We start from the raw sequence: 20,115 nt of genomic DNA, 5'->3' as shown, positions 1-20,115 counted from the left end.
AACAAACGCGAGAAAATATGAAATGATTTTTTTTTGTTTTGTTTCGATATGAAGAATTTTGAAAATATAGTATTATGAAATAATTAATTTTTACATAACAAAACTACGTAGTAATAAGTAAAATGTGAAATATTACGATTTATTACAAGTTAATAATCTCGTGTTGGTGAAAATAAAGCATAATTACATACACTAATCGTTATGGCTTTCGTATTAATACGTTTCGCCAATCGTTGCTCCCTCAAACATTCTTTCCATCTTGTAATTCGTCTTTTTATTTTTTATAATATCATATTAAATGTATGATTTTTGTTGTTGTTGAAATATTATTCACACCTCATGAATTTTCTATGACGTTTAAATTCTTTTATTACAATTAACTATTAATGTTTAACGATAATACACAGAGATTTGTAATTGAAGTGACGGCTTTAAATTTGCTCGATGTTGCAATTTTTGCTAGATTTTATCGTACCGATGATAATACCGTAAAGTAAGACATAGCCGTTTGAACTAGCTTTAATATAAGTAAATAAAAAAGAAAAAGAATAAAATAAAAATTAGATTTATAAAGAATCAGTATATAAATATTATACTTTATATTATTTGGAAAAAATTATTCTTACCGAAACATAATTCTCTAATGTCATGGAATATAATCCACCAGCCATTAATTGGCATGGTGTCATACTACGTAATAGTATTAAACTAAGCGTTCTTTTGCATCTCGAGGAAAGTACGTACCAACATGAGTCGTAACTAAATATGTATAGAAATATATAATATATATTTTTTTGTTATATATAAAATAATTTATATTTATACAAATTCTTCGTATACAATTATCTTACCTATCTTCAAATATTTTAGCACTGTGATCTATTATTCTTTGACCTGGTAATGTTAAGAAAAAAAGATGAAATGCTTCACCTAATGTTAAAAAACCAAATCTGAATACGTCTGACAAATTATGTATATTGATTATAGTCTGAAAAAAGATGAATGAAAAATTTTTAATAAAAAAAAAATATATATATATATATATAGAACATAATAAAATATAATTATTATAATTATGATAAAAAACACGTGAGAAAATTTACGTAATACTTACTTGAACTCCTGTAATGCTTATACCTACTACATTAAGTAGTAATAGTGTTATTAAAGATTCTGTGTAACATGTTTGGAGTAATTCAACGAATCTTAAAAAGAATTATAAAATTCTCATTGTCAGTTCATATACAATTTTCATTCCCAATGCAATGATTATCTTAAGATAATATCATAAAATATTTATATGTAATAGAATAAAAACTTGGTTAAATTATATTCATTTTTTATAAATATACTCATTTAGTATATTAAAAAAAAAGAGGAAGGAAGTAAAAAATAATATACTAACTCAATGGCATGTTTATGCTTTTTGACACATAATGAAAGTTCTTGATAATTTTTTTCATCTTGTATTTCGTCGTAATTATCATCTTTTGGTTTATTAAAAAAATCGTTGTCATATTTTTCTTCTTTATTCTCGTATTTACCTATATTATTTAATCGATAACTAGAAAAAGAAATTGTTATAAATATTTATGATGATTTAAAAAAATTATATATATATATATATATATATATTATAAAGAAAAAAATATATATATTAATAATATTAATAATAATAATATATATAATAATAATAATATATATTATAAAAAAAACATATATATATATATATATATATATATATATATATATAAAGCTTACCATACAATTGCAAATATACCACAAGCATGTTCTGAATATACCATATACATTGTATCAGTTGCAATTAATACTGCAACTACTAATACAGCAATTGCATAATCATAAAATAAAATTTCATTAAAATAATCTTCCTCGTTTACAAAATATTCCGTACAAAAAAGAAGTTCCATTTTTCTTGACTCATTTAACGGAGATAAAATGTTAAGAACGATCGGTGATAGAGGTAATGACAAATATAATAACGTTGTGAAACTTATATAGACTGCGAGTATAATAAAAAGAAGTAAATATTAATTTATTATAAACGTGCGATAATAATATATCTTTATCAATTATAGTATTTATTGACTTTAACATACACGTATACCATATTGTAAATTTTCGACCACTTTCGGCATATTCTGAAAGAATTGCCATTTCTTTAACATCTTTCAAATTTCGCCAATCTTCTTCAATATGTTTTAGAAGCACTTGAAACTGTAAAATAAAAAATAACGTGATAATATACATAATATTTTTTCAAAATAAATTATGAAATAAATATTTTATACACACACGCGCGCACACACACAGAATACATATATATATATATATATATATAATTTAAATATAAAATATATTACGTGATTTATATGAAAACCGACAGTGAAAGCTTTTACCATGGAACTCTTTATCACCACTATGGGAGGGATGCATTCAATGAAAGCATCGATATCAGTTACTCCTAATTCAGTTACTTTTATCATCTGAAAAAAAGAAAAAATGATACCGTGAATAACTTGAATGAATTTGGCATATATTATAAAATATTTTTTTTGTTTTTTATTTTTTTTTTTTACCTCAGGCAAGTACATAGTAAAGAAGATAAATATTACTAAATAGAACAAGAATTTACTTTTGATAGAATTTTCTAGCGGCCACATACCAAAAAAAGACATAAAACGTTTATTGATCACGTAATATCGTTGCTCAAAGAAGTCCATCGTGGAATGAACGATTTAGTTAGTTTGCTCGAAAACTATGGATATTAATATCGATTCCGAGGTTTCAACTTCGTATAAGCTGTTACTGTTATTTAGAGTGTCAAGCAAATAATGATCGACAATCTTCCTTCTTTACGTATAATAGATTTCCAATCGATATAGCTTTAACTATACGTAATTTTCTTCTGCGAAATTGATACTGCAAAATTCGTGCCAGTCAGTATAAAAATTATAGTCTGTAAATAATGCTAAATTGTGTTATCCCTGTGAGAAATAGCTCTCGGGCAATTTGTCAAATTAGATATGATAGTCGATCGATAGTCGTTCTTTAAACCACAGTTATATTTTGAACATTTATCTATTACATGAAAATAAAAAGAAAAAAAGCTTGGACATCAATCACAGTCGTTTTATGACGTTATACAGCACGATATTATTACATATTATTTTCATATTTCGACGTGGACATTTATGGGAGTATTTTTTGTGGAAAATAATTCATAGTTATGGGAAAAATACATTTTCTCCAGTATTTTCATATAACTCCTTCAAACATTTCTCGTTATCGTTGGTTTACTCGAACATATAATATCTCTAGTAAATCTATGGATTTAATATAGAATTCCTATATTTTTCACAACAGTCACATTCTGTATAGGTAATACTTTTTCAATTTATCTTGTTTCGTTGCATTTGCGTATTATGCACACCGTACACTATGTCTTGCATATTGCGTTCCATTTTATTATTATTATTATTTCAGTAATAATAAATTCATATTTTTGTGAATAAATAGTGAATATTAAGCTGAAGAAGAAGTTGCACAAGAAAATATTTATTGAAACATAATACACACTCACCCACACGTACGTATATATATTTATTAATATTAATATTATATCAAACTCACTCATGATCTTTTTCTTTTGCCATAACATTCTTCCTTAGGAAGTAGGATAATAGGTTTAGGATAATAGGTTTCTGTATCCTAAAAATGAGTAAAAACGATAAACATTTTTTATTAAATTCGATCACGTTTCAAAAATAGTTTGATAATATATTGAAAAAAAATTAATATTAATAAATACAAAAAACGTCAGAACAGTCATACTGTTTTGATAACAGTAATTTGTTATATAGTTCTTATTCTATGGAAAGAATATACAATTGTTTGGAATTATTGTATTAAATATTACTTGAGCTTTCCAAAAAATAATTATTTGTGCATTATCTTACTTTGTACCTGCTATAAATCATTTATTAATTTTACATTCGCATTGATCTAAGTTTTGCTATTAGTTGTTCACTATTAGGTTTACTAAATAAAATTGTTAGACACTTGGAGATAACATCTTGACACTTAACTATTAGTTTTTCTCTGAAAAAAAAAGCAATAAGAAAAATGCATTTTTTATATTAATTTTAGGAATAACAATTTTCTTTTTATATTAAATAAAAAATGGTTCACCTGTTAAAAGCATTAGTATTATTTTGATTTTTGATAAAATAATTTATTAAATTTGCCGTGGAATCTATTAAATGGAACTCATTTCCTTTGTTTAACCAAGTACGTGTATTTTTTCCAATCATCCTACAAATAAAATGCAAAGTTATTAGATAATATGAGTATTATTTTAATTTTGTATTTAAGTATTATTTTAATGGTTTTATTACTTACTTATCATAATAATCTAAAAGATCTTCCATTGATACACCTAACTTTAAAAATACTGTAATAATACAATTATTGGAAATTTTTAATCTACAAGCTCTTATTTCCAATTGTTCTATCAAAAATTCTAAAAGAGGAATTAATTCATTTTGTTAATTTGTCTTTAATAAATTTCGATTGTTTTTCATTCATTTTTAATTACCCACCTATTGGAAAACAATGTGGTGATCCTGAATATTCTTGACCAAGAAGTTTAATTTTAGTCATTAAAATCGCCATTTTATCTTCTGGAGACGATGCTGCAGCATTTTTTAATTCTAAAATTTTAAAATGTAATCATATTAAAATAAAAATTATTATTGCGTATATATATATAAAAAAAAATATATATATATACCATTGTTGATTATATTCGTCCAAATTCCTTGAATTAACATCGCATCTTGATGCCCGGAACAGTGAATTATAGCAAGTTTACATTCTAAAAGTTGTAAAGGTTCTGCATATTCCTCATAAAGCTATCGAAAAAAATAAATGAATCATCAATTTGCAAATTTATATTTTGTTTATACAACTATTATTTGATTTACAAACCTGTGTAATATCAAGTAATGAGGAATTCAGTTTTAACTTAGCATCACGAACAATCATAGGATCAAAAATATGTTGTTGGCTACAAATCGTATCTAATATCTATTGCATAATTAAAAAAGATGTAAATATCATTGATGTATATATTGATATAAATATAACATTTTTTATATTTGATAGATCATATAACTTACTTGTTGTTGTATCCTAGCTACCTCTAATTTATCTTCTAATTCACGTAGGAAAATTCCAAGATAAGGAGCATAACCAGCTTGATCACTTCTCATACATACAACTGCACGTGCTAAATATTCGACTCTTTCTGATAATGATGTTTCTGGACTACAATAATATATTGAATTTAATGCGTATGCATGCGTGTGTATATTATAATTATAATTAATAACATATAAATACGTACGAAGGTTTAGTAGCCAAAGAATCTAAAATTTTTGCTGCAGCAGCATGATTTTTATTTCTTTCATAGAATTGCCAAAGTAATTCAGGTGCATTAACACGACTCAAATAGGTTTCTAATGAAGGTGCTGCAAGAGCAACAAGTTCTCCATGAAATCCTCTTTCAATCATCCATATATATACTGCAGTATGAAGTATTTCACAAGAGGAATGTAATGCATCATTTATAATCTCATGTAACTAAAAGTACGACATTATTAGAGACATCATGTTGAGATATTTTTGATATTAATAAAACTTGGATAAAATGAAGCATATTTGAGGCATGAATATATATCTAATGCAACATATGTTTTCCTTTTTTTCTCTAATTGTTGTTATGACACATTAATATATCATAATTTGAAACTGACTTACTATATCTTTTGGAGGTGTTATCGATACAGCAGAAGTATTATGTAGAGCTGGTCCTGGTTTACTTGGAATGGTTGGTGTTAATGGACTTGACATGTTCTGATTATAAATATGATCCAACATTGAAGTAAATTCTTTGTAAATTTCTAATCTATAATAGAAGATGACAATATATGATATGTCATTTTTAATCTCGACATTTTATTTCGAATAAAAATTTTCATAATATTTCATACCTCTTTATGTAAGCTACATTCCCTTCTTGATCTTCTACAGGTTCATTGTTTTTATAAAAATGTAATGCAGCATTGTGAGGATCTATTCTCTCCGCACAACAGATACACAATTCAAGAACTCCTGTATAAAACTGACAGGCTACAAATTGCTGGCATACAGCACTCAAATTTAATCTAGGTGCTACTTCTTTACAAAGCTATACACAATATCAATAATGTTTTATTAGAATTAAGATAAATTTTATAAATAGAAAATATATATTAATAATTTTCTACCTTCAATGCAGATTGCAGAAAAACTTGTTTCTCTTCCGAATTTGTACAATTTTTTGCTTTCAATATTATTTCATTTGCCTACAATTCATTATTACACACGTTTATTTACAATTATTATTATAAAAAAAAAAATAGTTGTGCAGTATAGAAATGTATATTAAATATTTCAAAAATATTATTTTTAAAAAGAATATTATATACAATTAGAATACCTTTGAACAAACTGCATCTTCACTTCTGTACAAATTTGGACAAACCTCTCTTAATCTTGAACTTACTGCATCTACAGATGCATTGTCGCCAAGATAACTAAAAATATTTATAATCAAATGAAATTTAAGAATTAGAATATATTATATATTATATATATTATATATATATTATACCTATCAATTAGATGAATAATCAGTAAGGATGATATTTCATGTCCAATTAAAATTAAATCCCTAAACGAAGCCGTAGAAAATTGACTAATTTGATCCTAAAAAACAAAAAACAAAAAAGAAAATAAAAAAGAGAGAAAGAGAGAGAGGAATCAATGGAATTATATGAAAATAATTAGTAATTAGAAAAAAAAAAAAAAAAACAGTAAAAGAAATTACAATAAACTATAATTACCTTAGAAAGACAATTAACAATATTATTTAATTGATTCTCACACAAAATCTCCCATAAACCTAACACCTCGCAAGCGTGTGTAATAAAAACTTTTAAAGCATCCAAGGAATTTCTTTCCTCTACTATAGGTTCTTGATAAAGATTGGGTAATGTTTCAAATTCATCTGTTATACTTCTTACATTATTATGTCTAAAACAAAAATTTAATAAATATACATACAGTTCACATTAATTTTTTATGAGTTATATAATATATAATGTAATACATACTGCTTAGTAATATTTGTATTTTTATTAAGAAAACATCTTAAAGCTTGTAAATGATTCAAAATCCATCTAATTTGATTAGGTGGAATTGTACTAGATATCTGCAAAACATTATGTAATAATATAAGAATAATGTAAGTATATATTATTTGAAGTTACATTAATTAATTTCTATTTATTTACCTGAGTTTTATTGTTTACATTTTCTTGTTTTATACAACGCATATTCCATATAGGTCGAAGTATTCTTCCTACATATAAATATAAACCTCCATGCTTTGCTGAAAATTGTTGCAAAGTAGCATCTGAATTTAGACCCATTTGTGGGTGTTGTCTAAATACTTGAGGTCTAGTATCAAAAATTTGTACTCTGGGTGTTGACGTACGTATATCTCCTGTTCGAATAAAAATCAATCATTATTTTTTTTTGCTTATTTATACCAAAGTATATATATAATAATACCTGTATGTATATTAGGAAAATTGCTATGTCTATCAATTGCAGGAACAATTCCTGATACTTTTTGTCCACCATATAAGAAAAAGGCTCTTGTTGCCCATTCGCATAACTAGAATTAAAAAAAAAAAAGGAAATAAATATACTTAAACAAATTATTATTATACATGTCACAATAAATATGTTTATTTAATACCTGAGTATTTTGGGAAGTTTCTAAAGTAGCTAAAATTAAACATGTCGCACATGCTTGTTCTGGAGACTGTGATTGAAAATAAGCACGTACTGATTCTGTATCAGGTCCACGCTGTTCTAGTAAAAGCTGTCTTAAAATATCTACAGGACGTACTTGAATTAAAGTTATTGCACCCTATAAAGAAATAAACAAAATTATCAGATGCGAAATAATAAAATTTATTTTTTTAATAATATTTTATTTATTTTTAATACCTGAGTTGTTAAAAATATAAACTTTCTAGGTGGTTCCATGTGTTGTCTAACAAGAAGAGGTGGTTCTCCTTGTGTACTACTTTGCCTTTCTATATGCATAGCTGATTCTCCAATAATTTCTGCCATTGCCCATACAGGACTATCTAGAGGTAGGATACTTTGAGTTTCAGCTAAATAATTTGTGAAAGGATATGCATCATTGCTTAAACACCATGCACTTTCTGTATCGCCACCACAGACAAGAATCAATGTTCCTATAAATCAAACAATAAATTATACATAAAGACAAAATATTTAAGCAATATATTGTTTATAAAATTTTATTACAATTTTAAATTGATCAACCTTTTCTATAATGTGCCATTTGAACCTTTTTGGGTCTTGTTACTGGAGCATTGGCAGCATAGCCTGGTGGCAATCTTACATGTATTAATTGAAGTCCTTGTGGTCTACTCGACGGATTTGAAGGTGATGTGCAACAGAAGTAAAAGCGAGTTCCAGTAGCTGCCACCACAACCAAATTCAAATGTATTGATTCATATTCTGTTATAGCAGATATGCTCACCAGAGGTCGAAAATTATTACTATCAAGAGTTCTATTAAATAAATATAAATATACATATAAATAAATGTATATATATGTCGAGTATATATAAAAATTGTGTAAAAATTATGATATAAAAAATTACATACTTTACAACATGAACAGTATTTTGAACTAGTGAACTTTGAGAGAGAGATGTAACTTTGGATGCACCACCATTATCAATGTCCCAAACAGTAATGGTACCTTTGTCTCCAAGAGTATATAAAATATTACGAGAATCGTCTATAGAAATTTGTATTATTGCTTCTTCTTCAGATAGAGCCATAGTTACAAATGAAGGAATTACAAACGATAATGGCCCTTCGGAGTGATTAACTTTTTTACAACGCTTTCCAAACCAACTACTTTCTGCCTGTACATACACAAATATTTATCTATTAAAAATAATATTTTAAATATTTTTACTTTTTTTTAATATCAAGATATATCTACCTGATAACATATTTCAAAGAGCGAACCATCTCTACCACCAAGAAAAATTCTACCATTACTGGTATTGGCAATGGTGGTTATACCAATACCATCAGTAGTAACAGTAAAAATTGGTTCTGGTACCAATTGCATTTCTATTGACTTACCTATCAATACAATAATTTAATTGTTATACGAACATAAAAAATACAGGACAGAAAAAATTAATAATCAGAAAAAAGATAAAATGCATTACCATCATTACCCTCGTTCAGTATAACTGCAAGTATAGTTATTTCGACTGTTGTCGTTAGAATTAATAGATATTTAACATAGCTTTGAAATATCCCTGGTTTTGGTTTTGTTAGACCAACACTTATAATAGTTTCATTCAATCCATCAAAATATGCAACATCAGCTCTGAAAAATAAAATTTTTCAATTATACAAAATTTGTGTTTCATTACTTTATTCGCAAGAAAATAATAAACAATACTCGTTTTCGTATGACCACACATAGATATCACTGTCAATTGTAAGCCATGCTTTCGAAATATCTGTAAATAAACCCATCATGCAATGACATTGCATATCTAAATAAATGTTAAGAAATATAAATAATAAATGTTTTAAAGAAAAATAAGTAAACTATTAAAGAACATATATATGATATAGAATATTACAAGGATACGGCCAAAATGTTCCATCACTTCAGATGGCAAAGGAATTTTACTATGTATTTTCATTTGATTTATATTTGTCAAACTTATTGATGATCCATGTAGACTTGGATAATCATGATCATCAAGACCACTGACAGTTGGTCCACCTATTAAAATTTTGTCTTTATCAATTGATTAAAAAAATTAAATAATTATTGAACTCGTATTGTAACATATCAAATACCTTGAATATTGTATCTCATTAAATTAATTAAAGTTGGAAAATTACTATCTGCTGTGATATGTTTATCAACCATCTTTCCAGCCATTTCTAATGCATCTAAATGTATTTTAAGTGGCTCCATTTCTGTAAGTGACATTTTCTTAACTTTTTATGCTTCAAACTCTGAAACAAACAAATTGTGTAAAGATAAAAACTATATATAAATATTGTATTATAATTAACAACGATGTCTTACAATTTATTACATATCTAAATATATAAATTACTTGAGAAATTATTCAAATTGTTTTACGGCTTTATTTATATACGATTATCTTCAATAATGTTATAGTATTCTTAAAAGACCGGTACGTGAAGGTTAGGTTACATATATATACAATATGAATATAACCAAAAATAATTGTGATTAGTAGTATAAAAAGAGTGATAACATTTGAAAAAATTAATATTAATATATATAATATCTATATACCTGAACAAATGAAATTTTCTTAAAGTTTCAAGTAAAACTTTTCACGCGCATATTAACAACGATGGTCACTCGCACAAGGTTCACACCCGTTTACTTCGCGCCACTCATTGTCAGTCTGACAAACTTACAAATACAAAAATGAAATAGTTAAAAATGAAAATAAAAACTCTTTGTGTTCACTTCAAGTAATTTCACGTCGTATAACCCGTATACGAATTTATATCAAAGTAAAGTGTAATGCATTGTAAAGTCAACATCCATTTATTTATTTGTTTACATATGGTATTTGATATATTTTTTATTGGAAATAAATATGTATAATTATGTAATTCTTTTGTATGTGATGTTGAATATGTTATCTTTATATCTGAACATATTACAATAATCAAATATTGTAATACTTAAATAATTAGATCTATGCATTTGAAAAATGATGTCATGTATAGTTAATATATCTTTTTATAAAAGAAAGATGTCAAAAAAATTTTTTTGGAAGCAAATATATTTTTATGCAGTAATCATTATCTTATACAATTTCATACTCGTTAATGGTGGTAAAATAAATCAATTAAAAGTCTGTGGACAATCTTCCAAAAATCCTCAGAGGTGATATATTATAAATCAATGGATTATATTTCATATTTTATGTGTGTAAAATTATTTGAATGATTTTATAAATATTCTGTTTAAGAAATTAATATTTTTAAATGATATTATACTTTACAAATATATAAAGCAAAATCTATTCAGTTTCTAAGAAATAATATTTTGTATATTTGCATTTGTAATATTTTACAGTTTGATATTTGTGAGTACATTAGATGGTAAGATATCAGCATTAGATGCTATCAATAATGGAAAGAAACTATGGGCTTTGGATTTTAACAATAGTCCTATGTTATCGTCTAACATTCATCGGAGAGAAGTACGTTGATTATATACTAACATAATTAAATAATTATATTATTTTAATTTTTTTTGTTTTATATCTATATAATCTATCTTTTCTATTTTTATAGCTTAATAATAATGGACAATGGGTTAGATTAATTCCATCCTTAGGAGGTGGATTATATAAATTTGATGGTGAAAATTTAGAAAAATTACCAGTAACAACCGAACAATTATTATCTTCATCATTTCGTTATTCCGAAGATTTAGTATTTTCTGGAGGGAAAGAAACACGATCGTATGGTAATTATTATATTTAATACAATTTTGTGATATACAAATATATCATTAATTAATTTATTATTATGGATGCAAGAAATATAATCATTATTATATCAATTAATTTTTTTATAGGAGTATTGAGTACAACTGGAAAAATATTATATGAATGTAATATCAGTGGTTGTCAGAACAATACTACTACGGACACTTATATTAATCAAGAAATACTTGTCATTCAACATCTTCAACAAACTGTCAGAGCAGTTGAACCACATAGTGGTGCAGAAAAGTAAGTTTTTTAATATATCAATGAATTTTTTATTTCATCATAAAATAAAGTGTAAAATAAGATTTAAGAAACAATACATTGTTATTTTTTAAATAGATGGAACTTCAGTGTAGGGCAACATGAGTTACTTTTAATTTCCAATCAAGATATATGCGATGATAGAAGTAATGAAAATATTCCAGAATTTGAGCTTAAAGTTATTGTTCCTGAAGGACTAATTTGGGCAGTTAGAAAAAATGCTCCCACTGTAAAATTATGGCAATATAAGGTTAAAAATATTCATTTAAAACAATAACGATAATAATTAATGTTTAAAAACAAACGTAAGATAAAAGATATACTTGTTTGAATTGTTTTAACTATAATAATTGCTTCTCACAGTTCGATTCTCCAATCGTTACAATATGGCAAAAAGAAAATACACAAAGTATTAATGATAACAATGGATTAAAGCAAGTTAATTTATTTGATAACTCTCAATGGGCTTGGGGTTCTGAATTTCCAATAGGACCTAGTATTTATATAGGAATGCATGACAGACAATTATATGTACAAGAAAATGCAAAAGTCTATAAATCTTTAGGATCATCTTCAACAAAATTTACATCACATTCACAAATTCCTTGGCAACCATATCCTGCTATTGGTACATAACTGTTTAATTATTGAATATAATAAAAATGTAGTTCTAAATATATTATGTCACTCAGAAATGTATATAGTATCTGATATTTTCCAGGAACAGCATTGATAACTAATCTCTTAAGTAAAACAGAAAATGATGATAAAAATATCTCTTTTGAAGTAACTGATGTACAAAGTACAACTGCTCTATCTGTAATGTATAATTCAGAATATATTAATGGTGTGTTTTATCAATTTTTTTATATCATCTTTATAATAAGAAAAAAATCAATTTTTATAATCGAAATAAGTTACAGTTATAATGCTACTTAAAAAGAAATTTTTTTTAACAGGAAATGGTTTCTATTTATACCTAAAGGAACATTTACAATCAAATGGGTACAATCAATGTTGTAATGATTCCAATATACTTATTACTAGCGACGAAAGTACCAAAAATTTTTATGAAGAGATTGACGATGAATATGATGATGAAACTCCAGTACAAGTCATTATTGTCTCCCTATGGTATTGGTGGTAAGTTTTTAATAAATAAATCAAATAGAACTATGGTACATAAATAATTCTGTTGCTAGGAAAGAAGTTTTAGTAATATCAATTACTACAGCACTTCTACTAAATTTTATATGGGCTCAACATCTACTAAATGGAACAGCAACAACTAAAGATGCTATACCTCCAGTAAGTTAATAAAAAATTTTATTTTTATACATGCTAATATTTATACACAAAACGTTTTTAAAAACTTTATAAATATTTATATATTACAGCCCTTGATAATAGAACGCCATATAGAATGCAAGAATTCCAATGATACTACAGTTCAAGAACAAAGTGTAATTTTTAAATCTCGTTATCTGACTGATTTTGAACCAATTGATTGTTTAGGCAAAGGTGGTTATGGAGTTGTATTTGAAGCTAAAAATAAGATAGATGAATGTAATTATGCTATCAAACGAATTGCATTACCTAATAGGTAATATTAATGGAAGAAATGTTTTAATCAACAATATTGTAATTTTTAATTAAAATTTATCATATATCTATTTTACAGGCAAGATTCTAGAGAACGTGTTATGCGTGAAGTAAAAGCATTAGCAAAATTGGATCATTGCAATATTGTTAGATATTTTAATGCATGGGTTGAATGTCCTCCTATTGAATGGTTAGAAGAACACGATCAGGAATGGATTTCTAAGGAGAAGTTTCGATCATCAGAATTTTCCTTAGAAACGAATCAAAACGAAAAAAAATGTAATAGTTCCACTTGCATCGATGTTTCTATACCTGAACAATCTTCTGTAGATAGTGCTTGTGAAGCTTATGTTCTAAATCATGTAAGTGAAAGCGATGATTCTTTTGTCATATTTGAACATTCTGAAAAAGTAAAAAACGAGGAAAACCCTGGCTCACAACTTTCTAAGACAAACAATAATTTGAACGACGATGATGACTCTCGTTTTTCCCAAGATGTTTCGTCTCTTGGAAATAATAATCAACTGTGTAGAAAGGAGGAATATGAAAAACGTAGAAAAACTCCACTTTCCGTAAATTTAAAAGAAAAATCTATTAATCGTAAATCTACGAAAATGTTTCTGTATATACAAATGCAGTTATGTCAAAGGCTTAGCCTCAGAGAATGGCTGAAAAAGCAAATGAATCCAAGAGATAATGGTATGATATTAAATATATTCCATCAAATCGTTGATGCCGTAGAGTATGTTCATTTGCAAGGTCTTATTCATCGTGATTTGAAGGTAATCTAAATTGATAATATTTATATAATTTTATATTATCACATCACATGATGGTAATATTATATTATAACTTACAGCCATCAAATATATTTTTTGCTTATGACGACAAAATAAAAATTGGTGATTTCGGCCTTGTTACTGCTATGATCGAAGGTTACGAAGAAACTTATATTACGATTCAAAGTGAAAATACTAATGTAAAACATAATTTACATACGTCGTGCGTTGGTACTCAGTTATATATGTCGCCTGAACAAATGAATGGACAGATTTACGATTATAAAGTAGATATATATTCCTTAGGAATTATTTTCTTTGAACTTTTAATGTCATTCGATACAGAAATGGAAAGAATAGTTACTCTTACCAATTTACGCCGATTATTATTCCCAACGGATTTTGATATATTTTTTCCAGCCGAGGTAAAAGCAATTTTTCAAGTATATATATATATTTTTTTGTCATTTATAAATTATGTAGTTTGACGTATTTTTTAACGTGTAATAATTATGTCTAATTTTTATATTTTATATTATATTATTGTCAACATTAATTGTATATTCATTCTTACTTTTTATATTGTAGCATACATTATTGAAAATTATGTTGGATGAAAGGCCTGAAAAAAGGCCTACAACGCTAGGGATTAAAGCTAGACCGCCATTGTTGTATTATGGAAAAGAAAATGGTTTTAAGACAAATGAAAGTTCAAAATGGCATTTTGAACTACCGCAGTTTGCCAAATATTCCTCTGTAACAAGTAGTAGTAGTAGTAGTAATAGTAGTAATGAATCACAGGTAAATATAAATACATAAAAGACTACCAATATAAACAATAAATTTTTGTAAATTCTTTTTGGAATATGTTTCTTTGTTTTTAATCATTATAAAAATGTCTATATCTCAAAAATATATTTTTTTATTTTAAACGTAATTTTTTTTTTGACTGCATATGTAATGACTGTAAATAATTTTCATTATCATTTTTCAATATCTCTTCGTTTGCATAGAGTACTTTATTTTTTAGTAAAAAAAAAAAATTGTAATATTTTGATATAGAAAGCAATGTTAAAAAAGACATATATTTATTATAAAAATTTATGTATCTTACAATAAAAATAATAAAATGTGATAATTTAATAGGTTGTATTATAAAATAAATATTTGTTATAGAATGATCAAATGGCTTAAAATTACAATTTATTTAAATATATATATATATATATATATCACTATTGTCACAACATATTTATTACATAATTATTATTCAATGATTATTTTATCTTTGTTGTACCATTGGTTTTGTATTTATGAAATTATTATAGACTATACTATTTATTTTGCTTTTATTTTTTTTTTTTTTAAATTAAATTTCCTTAAATCTATATATACTAAACAGAATATTTGCGATTGAGATGCTTCTTCATTAAATTATTTTTTTTTTTATATATAAATAAATTTCTAACATAATTAATTACATAGTTATAAATTATATGTGCATAATTTCTTTAATATAGATTATTTTTCCATACCTTATAATGTGATCTTGCTTTTATATTTTTTATATTTGAATTCAGATATATTAACATTAATTTAAAAATTATACACTAAAGATCCCAACTAAATAAATGATGTTTTACTAGCATATCTCTAACGCCATCTTTCAAAGGTTGAGATTGCTCTTTTTTTGCTGGTAATTCCCAGTCAGGATTTAAGTTAAACGCAAATTGACTAAGTATTCTTAACTCACATTTTATCTGTACCCAACCTGGACTATTTATGAAACTCCATGGATAATACCTAAATTAATTATTAATCGTATTAACAATATGACATGTAATAAAAATATATATCATTATTTTCATACTTATTTCGCGTTATAAATATTTTTAATCCGTACCATTTTTGTACTACCTCTACACAAGAACATAGAACTTCAAGCCATAAATGTAAAACTTGTTCATTCAATCCAAGACAAATTAATGAACGTAATTTAACATCCATTTGTGCATGAGCATTGTCGTGCGACAAATTTACAGATTGTACACATCGATATAATAACTATAGTAAAAAATAAACATTTCTCATTATTTATTGCATAAGTTTGAAGAATAAAAAATAATTAATGACTATTATCAATAACTTACTTCTTCAGGAGTTAAAACTTTACCATCCTCATCCAGCCTATATGTTTTACAAAGCACCAACCGACTGTACACAGAGTTGAAATCTTTTTCTATCTCCCTGCTAGAAGCTTCTTCAATAAAAAGCCATGGATGACATGGACCTCCTAAGAACGATGGTTTTCGCATTCCGTGTTCCAATACTGCTTTTATAGCAGGACATAAGGAACCTCTTACTAAATCTGTAACAGCTTCACTGACTGCATCATCACCTGCACATGTATACTGTTTGCTTCGTTCATCCAATAATTCAACAAATTTAGCAGGAAACCAGCCTGCAAATCAAGCTAAATGTAATATTCGAAATTGAACTTATAAACTGATTTATTAAAAAAATAACCTTAGATAATAAAATAATTTTAAGAAAATTAATTATTATAATATATCTTTCACATATGTTACCCCTAAGTCCATTAAGTTCTCCTACCCAACAATGTTCATCTTTTTGACTAATAATAGTAATTATATCATTTTTACGAAATCCAAGTTCGTCGTCATCATGCCTTTCAAAATCTACGATTATTAAAAGATTTATTATATGCCATTTTTTTGGCAAAAAAGATTTAATTTATTGCCATTTTATAATCATGTATAATTATTTAATTTATACCTAATAAAGCTTTAGCTCTTCTTTTTCTAGTACGTGATACATTTATATAACTATCGTGATCTTTGGCATGACTTTCCATACTATAGTCTGCTATAAGTATAACATTGTTTAATTTTGGATCAACATTTATAAAGTGTCTTGCTACCTGTAGCACAGATTCTCTTAGATCAACCAGAATTTCTAGAATAATATAAGAGTTAGAATTTAAATAGTATGTATCTTAATTAATATTTAATGTAACAAACCAGTTTGATGAATATTCTTTGATTTTGCATCATCCTCTTCATTATCATTTCCAAACAAAAATGTTTGTAGCATTGATTTACTTCTCTTTATTTGACGCCTTAAAAAATCAATTTAATATTACTGATATTAGAAGTATAATCTATATATATATTTTTTAAAATAATTTTGAATTATTTACCTATTCAGATGTTGTTTTGGTAAATTTGGCAATGCATCTGGATTACCAACTAATGCACCTTGATCAGCCATTAAATATGCTAAATGACGTCGCCTATGAGTTTCGATTAAAACGTCAGTTAATGATCCGCTTACTTCTAGTGATATCTATATATACATAAAAAAATTTAATTAATCTTATTGTATATAAATCTTATACATAGAAAAATAAATTATTTGTATTTTACTTACACGAAATAATTGATCTACATCATCAATATCTCCAGGTATATCCGAAAGAGCATTAAATATTTGTGCAGAATTTTCAAGCTGTTTCAGATCTATCTCTATAATAATGATTTGCATATTTTAATTATCTATTTCTATAAAGCATATTATAATTTCTTTAAATACCTTTTATCTTTAACATTCCAAGAGTAATTTGAAATAAAACTATAGAACCATCGAAAAGAAATAAATCCCACACTCGCAATAAAATCTTCATATGTACAACTGATGCAAATAATGTGAGAAACCAGTGCAGAGATATTAAACTTAATTCTATATCATGCTGTTCTAATACATGATCGATATCAGGTAAATAATTAGCTACTAATGTACGTAGAACTCTTTGATCCGCTTGAATTCCTAAAAAATATAACAATATATTTGATTGACTTATTTATAATTTATATTATTCACGAAACAAAATAAAATATGACGTTACAAATGTGTATAGAAAATGTTTACCTAATAATGTTGCCGAATAGTATGAAGCTGGTAAGAGATCTTCTACTATAGTTGCCATCATCCAAAATGCATCCTCTTCTTCTAATAAGAGTAATAATGAGGCAGCTATTATACCGGTTCCTTGACAATATCTTAATAGTATAAACATATAATGTATTATTTTTCAAGTTTATCACAATTATATATATATATTTATATATTTGTTGTTTTTACCCAATATCAGGATATAACCAAGCAAGAGTACGCATAACTCTTCGTAAACGTGGTATTCCTGTACTATGAAGATGACTAAAACATGCATTTGCAGGCATAATACGAAGGAGATCTTTTTCTATCTGTTTATTAGTCATAAGTACATCACTGCTAGATGCTCTTACTATATCTTTATACATCATTTCTGAGGCATGCTTTTTTTGTAATGCACCTATGGAATTATAATAAATTATTTGTGTGTGTGTGTATATATATATATATATATATATATATATATATATATATATATATATATATATATATATATACACACACACACACACACACATATACATATAAAAGAACTTGTAAATGATATTATACCATTAACATGAAATATAGATAGTAATTTCTGTCAAATATTACCAGACATTTGCATCCAAATTTGAGGTCGAAGAGAATGAGGTATACCACGACGAACCATGTCACGTAATTTATCTGTACGAGGTAATCTTTGATTTACATTCTGCCATGTAAAATCTATATCCTCTTTATTGTTACTGAATTCCAAAAGAGCAACCCATTGTAGTCTGATAGCATAAAAATAAATTTAAACAAAAATAAATCTATGTCTATTGAAAATAATTAAACTCTTTGTTAATACCTATGTTGAGGATCTTCCACAAAAGGAATGCCAAGGATTTTTCTTGAACTCTGTTCTGGCCCATCTTCTTCTTCTACACGAAAACCAAATTCATCAAATCTACAATATTACATTATTACTTTTTATATAAGAAGTTCAAAAATATTAAATAATATTGAAAAATACTAAATTTAATCTATAAAAATCTACACAATACCTATACTCTGGTTGCGAATTGGGATCATCAGGTTGATTCAATTTAGCTAAAATATCTTGTGGCCACATGGACGAAGTTAAAGCAGAAAACGGTCCGCCAGGTACAGGTGATAAATTTTCTCTAGAAATTTTATTTCCTACTTCCAATTCATCTTCCGACAAGTTTATTTCTAACTTTTTCTACAAGAAATGCTGAGTTAAATTACTACTTTCTAAATAAATAACATATATATATATGTTAAATAATAATAAAATATTTTTCTAGATAATATAGAATAAGTATATTTACATTATGTTCTTCTTTTCCAACATAACCTTCATGGTCGCGTACGTTGAAAAAGGATTTTGCAATATCCATCTTCTATCACTTAATTATTCAATATTATTAAGTTCGAACAATGCACTAATTATCTATTTTATTAATTAAACATATTTTACGTATTATCACATACTTTTATATACTCTATTCTTGTTTATTCTACAGATCGCCATACGTGTAATTCGTGACGTTTTCCTCAACATGTTTCTTACGACATATAATCGATCTAATGGAATGAATATTTACAGGTGACGTCATTAGAGCGCCATATTCAAAATCTTATAAATCTTTTATTAATTCAATATATATAACCTAATTACAATGCTACTGCAACAAATATTTAACAACATAATTCATATAATCGTAAACTAAATAAAAAGAATTTTATGACAAAATTGA

The 20,115-nt window shown here is 26.0% G+C and overlaps 4 protein-coding genes across 7 annotated transcripts; 1 reads left to right on the top strand and 3 right to left on the bottom strand.

Annotated features, from left to right (window-relative positions):
• Positions 1-114: 114 nt before the first annotated feature.
• On the bottom strand, positions 115-4,000 carry LOC127065411 (odorant receptor 63a-like). Its single transcript, XM_050997701.1, has 10 exons — positions 3,981-4,000; positions 2,687-3,732; positions 2,385-2,507; positions 2,121-2,238; positions 1,762-2,023; positions 1,406-1,564; positions 1,115-1,205; positions 852-988; positions 627-759; positions 115-517 (listed from the first exon to the last, which is right to left on the bottom strand). Exons 3-10 carry the CDS (start codon positions 2,505-2,507, stop codon positions 467-469), a joined length of 1,074 nt encoding a protein of 357 aa, XP_050853658.1. The 5' UTR covers positions 2,687-3,732; positions 3,981-4,000; the 3' UTR covers positions 115-466.
• Positions 3,748-10,656, bottom strand: LOC127065408 (nuclear pore complex protein Nup154). The gene is made up of 27 exons (XM_050997695.1): positions 10,538-10,656; positions 10,066-10,227; positions 9,851-9,988; positions 9,656-9,752; positions 9,417-9,580; positions 9,182-9,327; positions 8,836-9,101; positions 8,488-8,738; positions 8,143-8,396; positions 7,889-8,062; positions 7,699-7,804; positions 7,419-7,630; positions 7,239-7,336; positions 6,969-7,158; positions 6,737-6,831; positions 6,563-6,659; positions 6,351-6,428; positions 6,075-6,271; positions 5,842-5,989; positions 5,429-5,664; positions 5,202-5,349; positions 5,011-5,109; positions 4,814-4,934; positions 4,623-4,733; positions 4,423-4,543; positions 4,213-4,335; positions 3,748-4,122 (listed from the first exon to the last, which is right to left on the bottom strand). Exons 2-27 carry the CDS (start codon positions 10,199-10,201, stop codon positions 4,011-4,013), a joined length of 3,918 nt encoding a protein of 1,305 aa, XP_050853652.1. The 5' UTR covers positions 10,202-10,227; positions 10,538-10,656; the 3' UTR covers positions 3,748-4,010.
• Positions 10,657-10,696: 40 nt separating this feature from the next.
• Positions 10,697-15,263, top strand: LOC127065409 (eukaryotic translation initiation factor 2-alpha kinase). 3 transcript variants are annotated; one of them, XM_050997698.1, is made up of 13 exons: positions 10,697-10,819; positions 11,336-11,462; positions 11,557-11,731; positions 11,843-11,999; positions 12,096-12,267; positions 12,381-12,645; positions 12,739-12,864; positions 12,977-13,160; positions 13,220-13,325; positions 13,415-13,620; positions 13,699-14,401; positions 14,479-14,823; positions 14,987-15,263. In XM_050997698.1, exons 2-13 carry the CDS (start codon positions 11,433-11,435, stop codon positions 15,215-15,217), a joined length of 2,700 nt encoding a protein of 899 aa, XP_050853655.1. In that variant the 5' UTR covers positions 10,697-10,819; positions 11,336-11,432; the 3' UTR covers positions 15,218-15,263. The 3 variants fall into 3 exon arrangements, with proteins under 3 accessions (XP_050853655.1, XP_050853653.1, XP_050853654.1); XM_050997696.1 differs by having other exon boundaries at positions 10,718-11,143; XM_050997697.1 differs by having other exon boundaries at positions 10,718-11,184.
• Positions 15,264-15,584: 321 nt separating this feature from the next.
• Positions 15,585-20,013, bottom strand: LOC127065410 (small G protein signaling modulator 3 homolog). Of its 2 annotated transcripts, XM_050997699.1 has the most exons (15): positions 19,687-20,013; positions 19,399-19,577; positions 19,203-19,301; positions 18,965-19,128; positions 18,560-18,770; positions 18,347-18,477; positions 18,011-18,244; positions 17,849-17,943; positions 17,619-17,764; positions 17,440-17,537; positions 17,195-17,374; positions 16,987-17,097; positions 16,549-16,859; positions 16,302-16,462; positions 15,585-16,201 (listed from the first exon to the last, which is right to left on the bottom strand). In XM_050997699.1, exons 1-15 carry the CDS (start codon positions 19,753-19,755, stop codon positions 16,009-16,011), a joined length of 2,382 nt encoding a protein of 793 aa, XP_050853656.1. In that variant the 5' UTR covers positions 19,756-20,013; the 3' UTR covers positions 15,585-16,008. The 2 variants fall into 2 exon arrangements, with proteins under 2 accessions (XP_050853656.1, XP_050853657.1); XM_050997700.1 differs by lacking the exon at positions 19,687-20,013 and having other exon boundaries at positions 19,203-19,275; positions 19,399-19,569.
• Positions 20,014-20,115: the final 102 nt, after the last annotated feature.

This window comes from Vespula vulgaris, chromosome 7 (genome assembly GCF_905475345.1).
Source record: "Vespula vulgaris chromosome 7, iyVesVulg1.1, whole genome shotgun sequence".
NCBI classification, from domain to species: domain Eukaryota; kingdom Metazoa; phylum Arthropoda; class Insecta; order Hymenoptera; family Vespidae; genus Vespula; species Vespula vulgaris.
This window is presented reverse-complemented; position numbering and strand designations above follow the sequence as displayed.